The sequence below is a fragment of the Lutjanus erythropterus genome, chromosome 15 (genome assembly GCF_056507025.1).
Source record: "Lutjanus erythropterus isolate fLutEry1 chromosome 15, fLutEry1.hap2, whole genome shotgun sequence".
In the NCBI taxonomy this organism is placed as follows: domain Eukaryota; kingdom Metazoa; phylum Chordata; class Actinopteri; order Lutjaniformes; family Lutjanidae; genus Lutjanus; species Lutjanus erythropterus.
This window is the reverse complement of record NC_139331.1, coordinates 3,641,574-3,656,166: the sequence shown is the minus strand read 5'-3', so window position 1 is coordinate 3,656,166 and position 14,593 is coordinate 3,641,574. Positions and strand designations below refer to the sequence as shown.

The 14,593-nt window shown below is 40.0% G+C and overlaps 1 protein-coding gene across 7 annotated transcripts in view; it reads right to left on the bottom strand.

Moving 5' to 3' along the window:
* Positions 1–4,496: 4,496 nt before the first annotated feature.
* Positions 4,497–14,593, bottom strand: part of epha7 (eph receptor A7) — a 123,268-nt gene continuing 113,171 nt past the window's right edge. For all 7 annotated transcript variants that reach the window (XM_084737349.1, XM_084737350.1, XM_084737352.1 and 4 more), the window contains exons 15-17: positions 9,399–9,592; positions 8,599–8,754; positions 4,497–6,720 (exon numbers count right to left, since the gene is read on the bottom strand). In XM_084737349.1, the coding sequence (XP_084593475.1) occupies positions 6,606–6,720; positions 8,599–8,754; positions 9,399–9,592 (465 nt within the window). In that variant the 3' untranslated portion in view covers positions 4,497–6,605. The remainder of the gene's footprint in view (positions 6,721–8,598; positions 8,755–9,398; positions 9,593–14,593) is intronic.

The following is a 14,593-nucleotide window of genomic DNA, read 5'->3' as shown; positions in this document are numbered from 1 at the left end:
AACCTTAAAGTCAGTGCAGAGAGTTCACCCCCAAATCAAAAATACATAGTTTTCCTCTTACCTGTAGTGCAAACCTGATTCAAATGATCAGATTCTTATCAAGCTTCTGCACCGGATTAATGAGCGAGCTGATCACGTGAATCAGGTGTGTTGGAGCTGGAAACATCTAAAACATGCAGGGCAGTGAGCTCTGAGGACCAGGACTGAGAAACACTGCCCTAAGCATATATTAAAGTATGTTAAAGTTACTTGTTCAAGTTGAGTTGACTTTTTTCTCTTCAAATAAAGTTACTATGTATCTTCATTCAGTGTTACTCACCAATACATTGTGTGTATCCTTAACACTACAACAGCCAAGGAGGTCATTTTGACTGTTTTCAAATTTATATATGCACTTGTTTGTTTGTTGTATTAAAAGTTACAATGGTGCTGGTACCTCACTTTTCCTGAAAGTGTTTTTTATATATAAATTACACAAAAGGCAAAGAAAATGTGATCATTTTTACCTATTTCATTCATAGGCGACCATACTGACCACTTCTATTGTTACTTTTTATACAGTTGGAAATGCATCTTGGTTGTTTAGCAACTATCACTATCTCTGTCAATAAAACTTCACAAGTGATCTTGATTTCGAATTTCTCTAAATTAACATACAAATAATCAATTAATTAGACTCACCTAAAAATAAAGTAGGGGAGACCAGGGACGGTTGTAACACTTTTTGTCTCAGTGCCAATAATTTTTGTGTTAAAGCTCTCGAATTTTGAAATGTATCACAGAAAAAATTTGGTCAGTAAAATTGATTTTAAATCTAAAGTAATTTCCACTTATCCTTCAATGCAGGACAGTATCATGTTTAAATACTGTTAACTGTTGTAAGTCAGTCATTTTATTGCCACCATTCTTTGCTTGCCTTATTTGCAGCAACTTTTTGCCTTACCATATTTTTTATATATCCTTCCATTATAAGAACTGACTCATCTCGACCGAAGTGGGCGGCTCCACTTTGTGAGGGAGAAGAGTCAAATGACGCACCAAACGCCTCTTTTTAACATGAAAAATAGAAAGACTTGGTTAACAAAGCAAGTTGATCTCTGACTGGGGTTTTAGATTTTGTCGAGCCAGCTCATGCAAAGAAAGCCTGGCTGTTGTACAGCCCTCAGGGCTCTGACAAAACAAAAAATGTTATTTCCACCTTGTAAACTCTTTATAAAGGCTGTGTGAATCTTGTGAGATCGGAGCAGACACCTCTGTATTTTTTGAAAAGGAAACAAATATTTTTCTAAGTCTATTACAAATGCTCATATGTTTCAAAGTAAAACTAGACAAAAACATCCATAAGGTTTCTAAACTGAAATGTCTGTGGGTTTTTATTTGACTCAAACAAGGCTAAAATGTCCAGATATTCCATGCACTGAAAACTGGATATAAATAAGAAAGATGTAGTGAACTGAATATGATCAAAACTCATATGAACTTCTGATCTCAAGATGAAAAATCCAAAAACAGCATGATAAAAACACAACAAAGGACGCCCAAAACTTCTATAGAGATTGTATTATATTTCCAAAAATATATGTACAGTCTATTACAAAGGTTACAAAGCAAAAAGAATTGTCTATGTAACAAGAAATTGTCTAATTAAATGATCTTACAGTTCTGCTGTTGGGGAAAATACTTTTGACCAGTGAATATTCTCAATACTTTCATCACAGAAAAATAAATAATAAATTGACATTTTGTATTACTGTACAACAAACTAAAAGGCAAATCAAAACAACGTCAAAGTAAAGATGGAAATCCTATCAGCTGTCTTTGGTCCTAAATGAAAAATTATGTACAACTGAAATCTTGTGGGTGACAATAATTCATCTGCGAGATAGAAAAATATAGTGCATTTTCAATGTATTCAGAGCTCTCTACTGAGTAATATGTGTAAAAAACAATATAAATAAAATGTACAAGTTTTACAATTAGAACATATACAAAGATTCCCTCAGATCTCGGCTCGTTCTGACACAATCAACAGTGCTGCACTCTTTGGAACTATCCACCACCTCGCCACAGCGGTGAAATGATTTCCAACTGCTGAACCACAAGATTTGAAAAATAACTTCATACTCTATCTGCTATTCCTGATTCCAACCAGTCCTCTACATCCTGTTTTTTGTCTTTTCTTTTTAATTTTTTATTCTTTTTGTGTTTTTGCTGAAATAGAGTCACAACAAAACGTTTTTTTTTTTGTTTTTTTTGTCCAGAGTTGAGCAACCTGAAGTTTAAAATGTGGATGAAACGAGCTGAAACAGACGGTAAAGTGACTTCTTGTTGGTGAAGGTTACAGGTGATGTGGACGTGGAATCGATTGTATCCTGGCCTTAATCTCAATTTGGCTCAAACTGCTGTTTCCCCAGCACAGGAAAAAGGGGACAGAGGCATTCTACCCTGGGGCGTGAGGGGCCTCCAGGGGCCCGGTTTTGAAAATCAGAGCAGGGAGTGGAGGGTTGGGGGGTGAGAGGGAGTGCTGCCTGTGAACTGGGGAGTTTTGTGCTGACTGAATGACTTTATGCCGGTATTCAATTCAAAGGTCTGGCCAAGGCCCAATTGCTGAGCTCTGCTGTATGGATAAAGAGGGGGGGTGTGCCACAGAGCTGGTCAGGGCTAATTCCTGGTGTCTCCTCACAAAGGTGAGTCCCACAGTGAAAATGCATCTAAGTGTACATCCTTGCTAAGCTGGATCATTCTAAAAACACGGGTTATACCGAAAGATGACATGCATCCACATTAGCGTTTTAGTTCTCTGTCCTTGCTAAGTAGCTGGACAACACCTGAATTTTGTCTGCTTTAGGTTTGTGAACAATAAAACTGAGAATCACAGCAAACAGCTGGTAAACCGGGGCACAGGCAGAGCTTGATTAGTGTTCCATTACTTGTTCTCGCTCCCAATACATTAAATATGGCAGCTTTCTTTAAACTATGATGCTGTAGCAACGAAGAGAGAGAAAGTCTACATATGGAGGAAGTGGGGGTGGATGGATGGGTAAAACAAACCCAGGACTTTTTGGGGTTTGTGTCTCATGCGAAAGCAAGTCAGCGTTGACTACTTTTTAAGATGCTGCGTTGCGTTACGGTGACCAGATGTCCCGGATTGCCAAGGACTGTCCTGGTTTTAAACTGGGTGTCCCAAATTCCAACAGATATAAAACACCAAAATGTCCTTGTTTTCGATATTCATTCGCAACTAAACTATCCTGGTTTTCACCACAATTAAAGAGGATCTGAGGGTGCAAAATGCATGAATTGCAACCTCAGTTGAATATTTTGCACCCTCAGTTGAAATCTGAATAAAATAAATGCCAAGTGCCAGGTGTTAGGACTTGGGCGCACAGACTGCGCATCTCCATGCGCGCCTTCTATTTTGGTTCATGTATATGTGGCACTGCAACGTACAAAAGGCCTGGGAGAGGGTGAATATAGATCAGCAAGTGTGGTGATTATTCAGCACTCTCAGCAGGCACATGACTGGTCTCATAGATCTGAATGAGGACGAAAGCTTTACTTCAGGAAATATCTGGATGGTTCCGAGCATCAGCTACTAGTAGACCCCTACTAATTTCAGATGCATTTTTTTCTAAAATTAGGTCTGTTGCCGATAATGTTCCCCATCCTGAAGAAAACACCTATGGTGTTCACCCAATAAGATGTACTTACATACATAATGTATATATGTTCTGGTAGGTAGATGAATTTACGCAAGTAGCGTATTTGTTTTAACCCAAACCATGATCTTTGCAAAACTGATGCTCGTGGGGTACTTACAGCATCAAATTTTGAAGCACTGGGGCCACTGACTAAGTTGCTGTATTTGATGAGTTGGGAGTGAGAACATGTTGTATAAAGATGGATGACATGACAGCTCCCCAAAGGTGAAGCCAGAACATCCTGATCGATTAGTTATTTGGTGCTATAAAAAGGGGGTTTCACATCATGATTGTCAGCCAGGTGTATTGGTGGGAACTCAATATCACAGCCCCGACCCTGATCACTACTGCGCAACCTCTGGCTTCAAATCACATCACCAGCACTCGTTTCTAGGATGAAGATGTCAACCAGAAGGTTTCACAAACTGTCCTGATACTGGACATGCATTTCTGCTGTCCACATCCATTTTAGGACTAAAGTTACACCTTTAGAGGTGACCGACTTCACTCATTAGGCTCTGTGCAGGCTTACATCCTCCTTGTTTCCCTTTGCTTTCAGATTTATCCACCCTGGAGACCATTTTTCAAAAGGCCCCGCAGCAGCTTAGTCTGGACAGAGGACCAAAACAGAGAGAAAAAGATATTCTCAAATGTAGCTGGCTTAATGTGGATAAAGGGACAATGGAGAAAGCTACTAATGGTTTTTACTGCTCATCAGTGAGCTCAAGGTTGATTCCTGATGTAGGTTTTGCCTCTTCTATGCATTTAAGATGAAAAAAAGTAGAAAGAGATGACTGTAGCTTTGAAAATATAGATTTATCTCTCAGGTTACAGCAGCAGCAAAAGAAGACGTTATAATGGTTTTCCTCTGTGAACACCACTCCTCTTCAAATGACAGCTGAATAACTGCATTTTCCTATCAAAGACACTAAAACATACTCAACTTGGAAACTCTCTTTTTTTTGCATTTGAGGTGGAGACAGATGGCACCGAATAGGTTGATTGGCTTTTAGCACTTCTTCAGCAAAGCCCCCTTGCCTCTGTTCTCCATACAAAGCCGCATGGAAGAAAAGAAAAGCAATCTTAAGAGACACTTTAATGCGTGTTCCGTCACATCTACGGCTGTGAGGGATGAGCGGCGGAGGCGCGTGAATAAACAAGGGGAGCTGCGCCGCTGCCGACGGAGCCGGGATGTTGGGATTTAACGGCACGGTCTGACTCGGGCCTCCACGGTTCGGTCTCATGTTTTCAGACCCAAACCCTGAAGGGGCTTTTTGATTTCTGGGCGTTGTCAGAAGATGAAGATCACCAAGACTAATTGGCACCTTTGTAGCATTTCGAATGGTGCCTCTCTCATCTAAGCAGCCACTCAAGTTCAACATCTCCATGCCGTGTTAGATTTCCATCAAACGTTTAGCGAATTACAGTGGCAAAATGCGACATGATTATATCATTTGATGACTTGGCACGGCAGTTTTCCCGAGCACTTTCCAAACTGTTTTTAGGTCAGAGAGGTGCATTCCTGTCCTTTCCTTTCCTTCCCGGCGGTGACTGAATCTTTCCAAAGGGTTTGTCTCAGCACAGCACACACATGCGATAAAACCTAGCACCTTAGAAATCTCAGGTGAGGACCGTTTCTACCTGGTAATTATTGCTCTGTTTAGTCCATCTCCTCTTCTTCACTCTGTGTCACTCATTGCATTAAACCGTGTCCGTGCACTTGATTTCACCAGTTCAAGTTCCAGATAAAAAGACATCACACTACAAGGAAAACAAAAAAATAGGGAGCTTGTCCACACTTTAACCGCATAAAGCATTGCCATTGAAGTGCCTAAAATAGTGGCAATACTTAATCCAACACATTTTAAGGCAGTATTACATCTACACCTTTCTTGGAGCCACCCTTTGCAGCTGAAGAATGCACTGTGTGCAACATTTTAGGCAAAATGATGGCAAAACTATTCGCGGTGGCTTCAATTTCAATACAATCTTCCAACAGTGCTGCAACATTCTACTCAATAACCAGGTTTCCTGTAGTGAACACAAGACAAAGGATATTGCTACTCTGATATAAAAGTCTGGTGATTCGAAGAACAAGTCGCCTCCTGTGTCTCCTCAGTGTCGCACTCCTCAGAAAAAATCCTTAATAAAAAAACATCTGAAAGGTTGAAACCACGTCAAATAGCCACTCCTGTAGGCTGCAAACAAGCACGTGAGGATTTTCACTTCAACAGCACATGAAGGAAAACATGAGTCACTGCAAACAGTTCAAACAGTCCAGCATGTGTCAGCACAAAAAGTACCTTTGAATCAAAAAGTTCCCTCAGCGTTTGGATAAAAGAGTTTACCCTGTTGTCAAGTCCAAATAGAAGAGAGAAAAAAACAACCTGTTGTTTGGGCCACAACATGTCACTGTGGCAGACGGAAAGAAAATTAACAAATTAGAAAAAGGAACAAGTGAAAGCACTGCAAGTAGACAAGTTGTATTTGTTCTTTAGAAAGAAAATCCATAGCCATGGTGTGCACTTAAATCATTCATTAAGTTAAAGAAGCGTCAAACTCCTTTCCTATGCGCCATTTGATATGTGGTTGAGTTCGTAAGCGCTTCTAAAAGTAAAAACCAAAAACAAAAAAAAAAAAGGAAGTCGTCTCGTCCAGGTAGTTTCTTTTTTTGTTGCTGTTTTTTGCCCTTTTCCTCTCTTCAGTGCCCTTTGAAGAGGCGAACCGCAATCCTTCACTGAGGAACAAAGGAATGATTTCACTCCAGACACAGCCGGAAGAGTCAGACATAACAGATGTCCGTATACGTAGACGATTATCCCGGTTACGTCCCAGGCACTGCTCCAGAAAAAAAGTTCTGTTTTTGTTTGTCGCCCCATCCGATGCGGCCCCCGTCGCGGTCCGTCACACCTGGACGCCCGTGCCGTGGAGGTGCAGCATCTGGGCTCTCATAGTCTGTATGCTGCTCATGATCTTTTTCTGATGGCCGACCAGCGTGATCCCCAAGCTCATCACGTCCCTGGAAGACAGGACAACACATCAATCAATGCACCGGACCACAGTAAGGGGCAAAACAAGTGAGATTTACAGCCTCAGCTTTTTCATTATTGTGAGTAAAGGGTACAAAAAAGGCAACACGGCAGGCGTGTTTATGAATCTCAATAATAAATTCGAACATCCATTTCAAGGATGATATAGCAAAAAAGTATGATCTGAAGTTCCATTCTTTTTCCTTGGCGAGCATGCTTGGAAAGTTTATTTGAACCCTTGAGCATTTTATGGAGATGTGGAGACGGATGTTGACATCTGATGGTCACTGGAATTTCTGAGTAACAACTCAAGGGCAAGCCACAGTCTGAGCTGATGCTCATAAACGGCAATGAGTTCATACAAGTTCATGGAGACACACTTCATGAGAATGTTTGATATGGCATTGTGGGAGACATGAAAATGGGTGTCCCAGTTTACCACAGAACATCAAACTTCCTGTGAGATTTCACATCAGATATAAAGCTTAACTGTGCACAAGTGGCTCTTAACTGTACTCATGAGTGTTTACTGTGCAGTTATATTATCATCTTAAAAAAGAAAATGACTGGCTTCAAAAAACTAAAACACTACCTGGAAAGATTGTTTGTTTGATAAACCATTGTTCTATCTGCAACCTAACCTACCCAGGTGGAGGTACAGTTAGTGTACTCTAGGTATTGTAGTCCAACAACAGAGTCATGTCATTGTTCTCACTAATCAATTCCAATAATTTCTACCTTGCTGTTTTTGTTCAGCTGCAATCTACAAAACTCAATACTTTGTGAATATGTTCACATTAAAAGCCAACCAGGCAAGGAAAGAATCACACTGTTTGAGTCTTTTTAATGTGAGGCATCTGTGTGGAGCTTCACTGAGGCCGCTTTAATGCTCTACAGAATGAATGTATAGGAATAAATCAGGGAAATAAAGGCCTGTCTCTAATACAAGGATATTTCAAATAAAGGCCTGATTCTTTCTGCAGTTTGGCTGAATAAAGGGCCTGGTCAGTATCTGAAAATGGTAACTTAAGGGATTTCTTTGCCAAGAATCCCAACTATAATGATCGACACTGATGAAGGATAACGTTCTGTAGAAAGTCGCTGGTTGGCAGCTTAGGAAAATGAACACTGATGACCTGAGAAAAAAAGAAAACCAGCAAGATATGGGTTCACCAAATTCTGAAAAGATGAGAGGAGAATCCGGTCCGTGAGTTGTCCACTACTGAAGACCAACTTAATGCATTATTTCCTATGAGTCAACCCCAATTTTATGGTATCTCGACAATCATCGAAGAGGACTTCAGTAAGGACCAAACATGCTTTTATAATAAGGTGTATACCACAATAGCCAAGACAGGGTGATTACAGTAGACCATCTAAAAAGTGTTTCTTAAATGCCATCAATTACCCTACATAAACAGTTTGAAACCAATATTCTGCAATGCCTTATATTGTTGAAAAATGTCCCAGAAATTAAGCTAACTGATGGGTGACTACATGCTTCCCATGCAAGGCACCAATGCAGTAAAGGTAGATTTAGATGGATTTTGATTGGCTGTCAGTGCTTCCATCATTCATCAAATCACTCTGAAAGTGATTCCAACGATATTGTTTGCCTGGTCATTGTCATTATACTTGTGGTGCTGGCCATCAACTTGAGTTAGAACAAGATATTTATAGTAACTGTTATTTAGAGACCTCATGGGATATCAGTCTGCCAAAACTACATTAATGCAAAATGCAACAAAGTTGATTTGTCAAGCTTGGATAGGAGGAAGTGAAGTGTAGGTGAGATCACAGTCTAAATATGGCTGGTATTAATGTTCTCTGATGATGCTTAACCACTTGCGGGCTTCATATCTACTTACTCGATTGACATCCTGGCCACAGATTCCAGGGAACTGTAGCCAGCTGCTGTGAAGTTGTCTCTGTATCGCTCCATCTTGATGGCTTCCAGCCATTCTCCCACTGAGCGGAAAGCGGTGAAGTCTGGTGTGCTCTGATCTAACAGTGGACTAATTGGTCTGCGGGATGAGCACAGAAAAGATGTTTATGTCTTATGTGAAAAGGAAACGTTCCGCTGAAAACACAATCAAGAAGGAGACGAGACAAAGCGACGACCAAAGGCATCCAGCAGTGCAGTAAATTGCGAGAAAGGGGAAAAAAACTAGTTGATTGGAGGCTTCTATCAATAAGAAATTCTCAAACAGATGCAGATTGTCAGCTTTCTGCTTCTGAAAAATACTTTTGTCAATATCTTTTCAATCTGAATACACTCACTCCATACAGTCTCCATATAATAAAGAGCTTTTTAACCAGTTGTAACCTCTGAGTCTCAATCTCACCTCGGGAGAGTATGTCCTGACTGCAAATAGAATTCATCTGACAAACGTCAGAGTGAGGTCTGGAGTTCCCACTGCACTTTAAAGTACCAGGAACTCATTATAGAGATTGATTTAAAAGCCCCACTATTGACCATAAAGCCATGGAAGCTGCTTTAGGGTATCGATCCCCCGGGATTTATCTTTCATCTCTGAACTACAGAGGCTAAATCATCCAGTGGACACATTGGATCATCCTCTAATGCTCTAAAATAAAAGTTAAAATTCTTTATTGTATGAAGCCACATCTTAATCTGATTCATTTTTTTATTTTTTTATTTCCTCACCTTGTACACGTTCCCACTGGGGTTTTCAAGGTGTTAGGGTTGCGGATCATCTTGTCAAGGATGCCAACTATCTGATCAAATTTGGGACGCTCGGCTCTGTCTTTCTGCCAGCAGTCCAGCATGAGCTGATGCAGGCCCGGTGGACAGTCCATCGGGGCTGGAAGACGGTAGCCCTCCTCTATTGCCTTTATAACCTGGAGAATACAAAACAAGGGGAGTCATTAGTGTCAGTAATTACAATAATCTGTACCCCAAATCCTTTGTTATTAGACTTAGTATCAATGTAACTCCAACCCATGAGCTTAACCCTTCAGTATCAGTTCTTAGAATCAACCTAACCCCAACCACTGACCTTAACCCTTTAGCATGTGGCTTTAGTATCAACCCTAACCATTTAGTATCAGCCCTTAGAATCAACCTAACCTCAACCGTTTACTATCAGCCTTGTGACCCTAACACTTTAGTATCAACCTTTTGTGTCAACCTAACCCCAAACTTAACCCTTTAGCATAATACGTTAGTATCAACCCTAACCCCAACCCCCAACTCTAACCCTTCAGTATCAGCCTTTAGTATCAACCTAATCCCAGCCCTAACCCTTTAGAATCAATCCTTCAAATAGACCTACACCCAACCCTAACTCTTACATATCAGCCTTTAGTAGCAACCTAACCCCAATCCCTGACTCCTTTAATCATCAAGTTTGTAAACAAAAGTGTTAGACCTTAATCATTTTTTGGTTACCTACAGCAGATGTTGTGCGCTGGGGAAGAAAGTTCCTAACCAGATTTGATGGTTGCATGCCAGTTTTGTTGCAATGGAAACACGAGGACTCAGAGCACAAAGGGAAGTAGCTGCACTGATGAGCTTTGAGCAGTAATTGCGGAGCGATAGGTTTCTCATACCCCATTTATTACTCAGCCTGAAGAAAGTGTTTTATAATGTCATTTTTGGCTTGAGGGGACCTTTCATCAAGTCTGAAAAATTCTGTTTGAGTTATTTCAGTCTGACATCTTTAACAGAAAGCCTGCATTGGAAATATAGGACTAAAAGGAAGGATATCTTGGCCTTTGATCATTCTTTTTAAAATAAAATCTATCTCTTTTAAGTTGCCCTACCTTTATGTAAGTGTAGTACTGAATTGTTGGACCAAACTTCTCCAAAAAAGTGTGCTTGTTTTAGCCACGTTGTCCATCATTTTTATCAGTTATGGGAATATTAAATTCACCACAGGTCTAGGGATGCATTGACCCCAGTACACAGCTTTAAAACAGTCCAGAGGGACAACTATGAGTGATTATATTTGGACGGGTTTTAAACAAATCCCCAGTTTATCCTAAACACTTAGACCACTTATTTGAAAGAGAATTTAAATGTAAATGGTCTGCTACAACAGTTCATTCCATAGGATAACTGCATGCATTAAAGTTGCTCTGCAAGATAAGACAGAGTATACTGGCCAGTGGCGGACTCAGGATGTTTGAGGGGCAGGGGGCACTTTATCACATTCTCTTGGACACTGGGCTATTCTACAGGGTATTTATCATGTTTTAGCTATCACAGGGGCATCCAAGAGGGCTTTTTTGTGGACTGAAAGCCCGACTTTTGGCTTAGGTTCTTGTCCTCTGTCCTCTGTTGTAAATCTTTGTTTAACTACTTACCCCGTCCCTATATCTGAGCAGTGAAGTTGGTGTGTAAAAATATTAGAATATTTCATCGGTGATGATGGGCAAAATTTAACTAAACGAACTTCCCTTTGACGGTAATGCTGAAAAGGTTGTCTAATTTATTCAGCTCAGGCACAAAAAATCAGACCTTTCTCTCATTTACTGATCCTGAAAAGGTTATTCATACTTTTATTTTGCCTCAGCTTAATTATTGTTGTTAGGCTCATTCAGAAAACAGTCTCCTGCCTTCAGTAAGTGCAAAATGCTGCTGCTAAGCTTTTAAGCAACTCATATTACACCCATCCTTATCTTGCTTTACTGGCCGACTGCAAGCTTCAGAACTGACTTTAAGATTTTACTGATGACTTTTAAGTCACTACAAGGTAAAGCTCCTGGTTACATTTAGTATAACCAACAGTGCAGACTAAGTCGTTTCCCTAAGTTTAATTTTCTAAATTTGTCGAAATAAAGCTATAATTTATTCTGTTAAACCTAACCCACTGTCACTATGCATCGTGCATGCAGTTTAGCACAGAGTTCATTAAAAGTCTACGCTGTGAGAACAGTAGGTGCAGCGGGCACTTTGATTTGAACCCCTGGCGCCCCTTCCTTTATTGTGCGGATACGTTTCTGCATATGTTCATCAGCTATTCCTGTCAGGATGACTCCGACAAGAATGAGTCATGGAGGGAAAAAGGTGTCAAAACACTGAAACTGTTGGGGAAAATGCAAATAATGTTCTCTCTCCATCCCCGGAGGATGTTTGCTGACATCTTGACAAAGTGCAAAAATTTCTGACATTGATGTCTGTCAAGTAGCAGTGCGTCAAAACATCACATACGCCGCTTTAATGCCCGGCCATCTTGTTTAGCATTTCTAACATCTGATTGTTCAATCAGCAGGCCTCTGCTTTGGAGCGCCCGTGAATCTTAATCATGTTTTGCCCCGGTGCTGTGGGTGCTAAACACCGGGCGCCATATAGGAATTGTAAGGCCGGAACTTGCTCGCCTTCTGCTATCAATCAAAAATGTGTCAAGTGTCCGGCAAGAAGGAACAGCTTCAAGTGGTCTGGCGCAGTTGGACTCCCTCAGTAGGGGTTGGCAGGAAAGTGGCAACAGCTCTCAGAGAACTGCAGGTCATTATAGCAATTTGTGGCATTTGTAAAAAGAAGTGTTTATAAATGTGTTCTTTGAAGAAGAAAACTGTCAAGAGTCAGCTCTTATAATTTACTTGATGGTAGGCAAGACTGGTGCAAGAGCTATCTTGATTATGAATCATGTTTACTCATCTGAGTTTCTGAAATCAAATGAGTTTTAGTTTCTGCATCTTAAAGATACATTCTGTGATTTAATTGCAGCGCCTAATGGAACCTCCAAGTCTGCAAAATTCCCTTCCAGTGTTAGTGCGCTTAGTTTCATAACATCAGCAGTCAGAAGGGAGAAGAAAATTCTGTGACTTTAAAGCACTGTGGCTGTTTATGGTATGTATGTGTATTTTTTTTTTTTTTCAGTTTTTCAGAGCTGCATTGCTACAAGAAGAGGAACAGGAGCTAAAATATGTTGCTTTGACTGTACTGTGCTTCACTGAGGTTTAACTTTACTTCAGTTACAGTGACTCATATTTAACTAATAATAACAACTATTTTATTACTTTGGGATATGTAGTGTTTCATTGCTTTGTTTACATCTCGTACATTTCCAACATAAGTCTTGTAAAAGTATTAGGTTGATACTCATTCTCTACCCTGCAGTAAGTGAGTGTACTGAGGCGTTTATGCTCCACTGAAAGGTGTCAAGGCAAGTATAAAAGGTGTAATTAAAGAAGCACACCATCATTTTGTGCTGCAATTTCACAAAGTTGGGGGGGTTGCAAAGGACAGATTTAAAAAAGAAGATGGTTGAAATCAAAGCAGCAGAAACCAAGATATCCTGACTTTTAGGCTGAAAACACTGGATCCCACATTTCCCATAATGCAACCAATTGCAGCTTTTCACTTTACCCTTCCTGGCTGGTAAATGCCCATATCCACACCTCCACAGTTTACAGGTTAACGCAGGCTTTCTGTTAAACATGTAGCCTCTTAGTCCAAGCTAAGCTAACCCTCATGACATCACTATGACATCATCAGGGGGTTGCAAGAGGCTTATCTTTAAAAAAAATGGTCAAAATTGAAGCAGCAGAAGCCAAGATATCCTGACTTTTAGGCTGGATCCTACATTTCCCATGATGCAGCCAATAGCTGCTAAGACCCTCCACAGACACAGGAAGCCAGAGAAGAATGGCAAGTTTTTGTTACCTGCCATGATGCATAGTGTTTATATGTTTTTGTAAATGAAGCCACATGGACCTTTTGTAACAGGCTGGTGAGTAAACTAATCATGCTGATTAAACCAATCGTGATGTGTAAAATTGGTGAAGTGCCCCTTTAAAATCAGAGCGTATCGATGTTTTTACCTTTCTTTGACTTCTATGTCTAAAACCAAACAACAAGTGCGATGGAAATGGCAAAATATGCATGAGCTGCTTGCTGTGTAATTGGTTCAACACTGCTGCTCTCAATGGGTCACATTACCATAAGTCATTATAAACGTTTAAAGCCATTTGAATCACAAGTATTCTGCATGACAAGTGTTTTCCACTCCTGTTATTATTTATATTAATGCCACCATCAAATCCATGTTCTCAGAGCTTCATTTTTTATGCATGTCCCATTTCAGGACTGTTTCTCCTTCAGCTGGATTCAAATAGCATGAGTATAGCAAGACTTCTTGAACTAATTAAGCCCAAGGTTACTGTCCCCGCCGAGCTGTTCTCATGAGGGTCCTGCGAGAAAACCCTGAAGAAGAAGCACAAACTGAGAGTTTTGTCTGTCTTCTTCTATGTTTTAGTGCGATGACTTCATCAGGGATAATTAGAGATGAATCTGGGGAAAATCTTATGTTCTTATAATTCATGCCCCCTTTTAGATGGTGCTTACTACGATTAGATTTGGATGTAACGCACGCTCTTTATACCAGCCTGTTATTTGTGAATAAATGATTTATGGTTGAGGAAGGTGCCACAGAAATGTCTAGAAATAATGCAATTTCATGACAACCCATTATAACTCTGAAGAAAGATGGGGGGCAGCAATAAAGAAGAAATAGGTGAAAAAAGGTGAAATGTCAAGAATAAAGTACATTGTTCAGTATCAATGCCTGAGTAAGAAGATTTTCTTTTTTGGTATGTAGAGTATAAAGATGAAATGTTGCAAATTGAGTCAAAATGTCAATGATAAAGACAAAATATCAAGAATATAGTCAAAATGCCAAGAATAAAGATGAAATTATGAAGTGTTGAGAATGAAGTTGAAGTGCTGAGGACAAAGTCTAAATTTAAAGAATAAAGCTGAAATCTTCAAAATAAAACAGAAATCTGGGAAATAAAGCCAAAATGTCGAGAATAAAGATGAAACGTCTCGACATTTCAACATTTTGACATTCTCAGTATTTCGACCTTATTCTCAAAATGCAAAATAAACAAAAATCT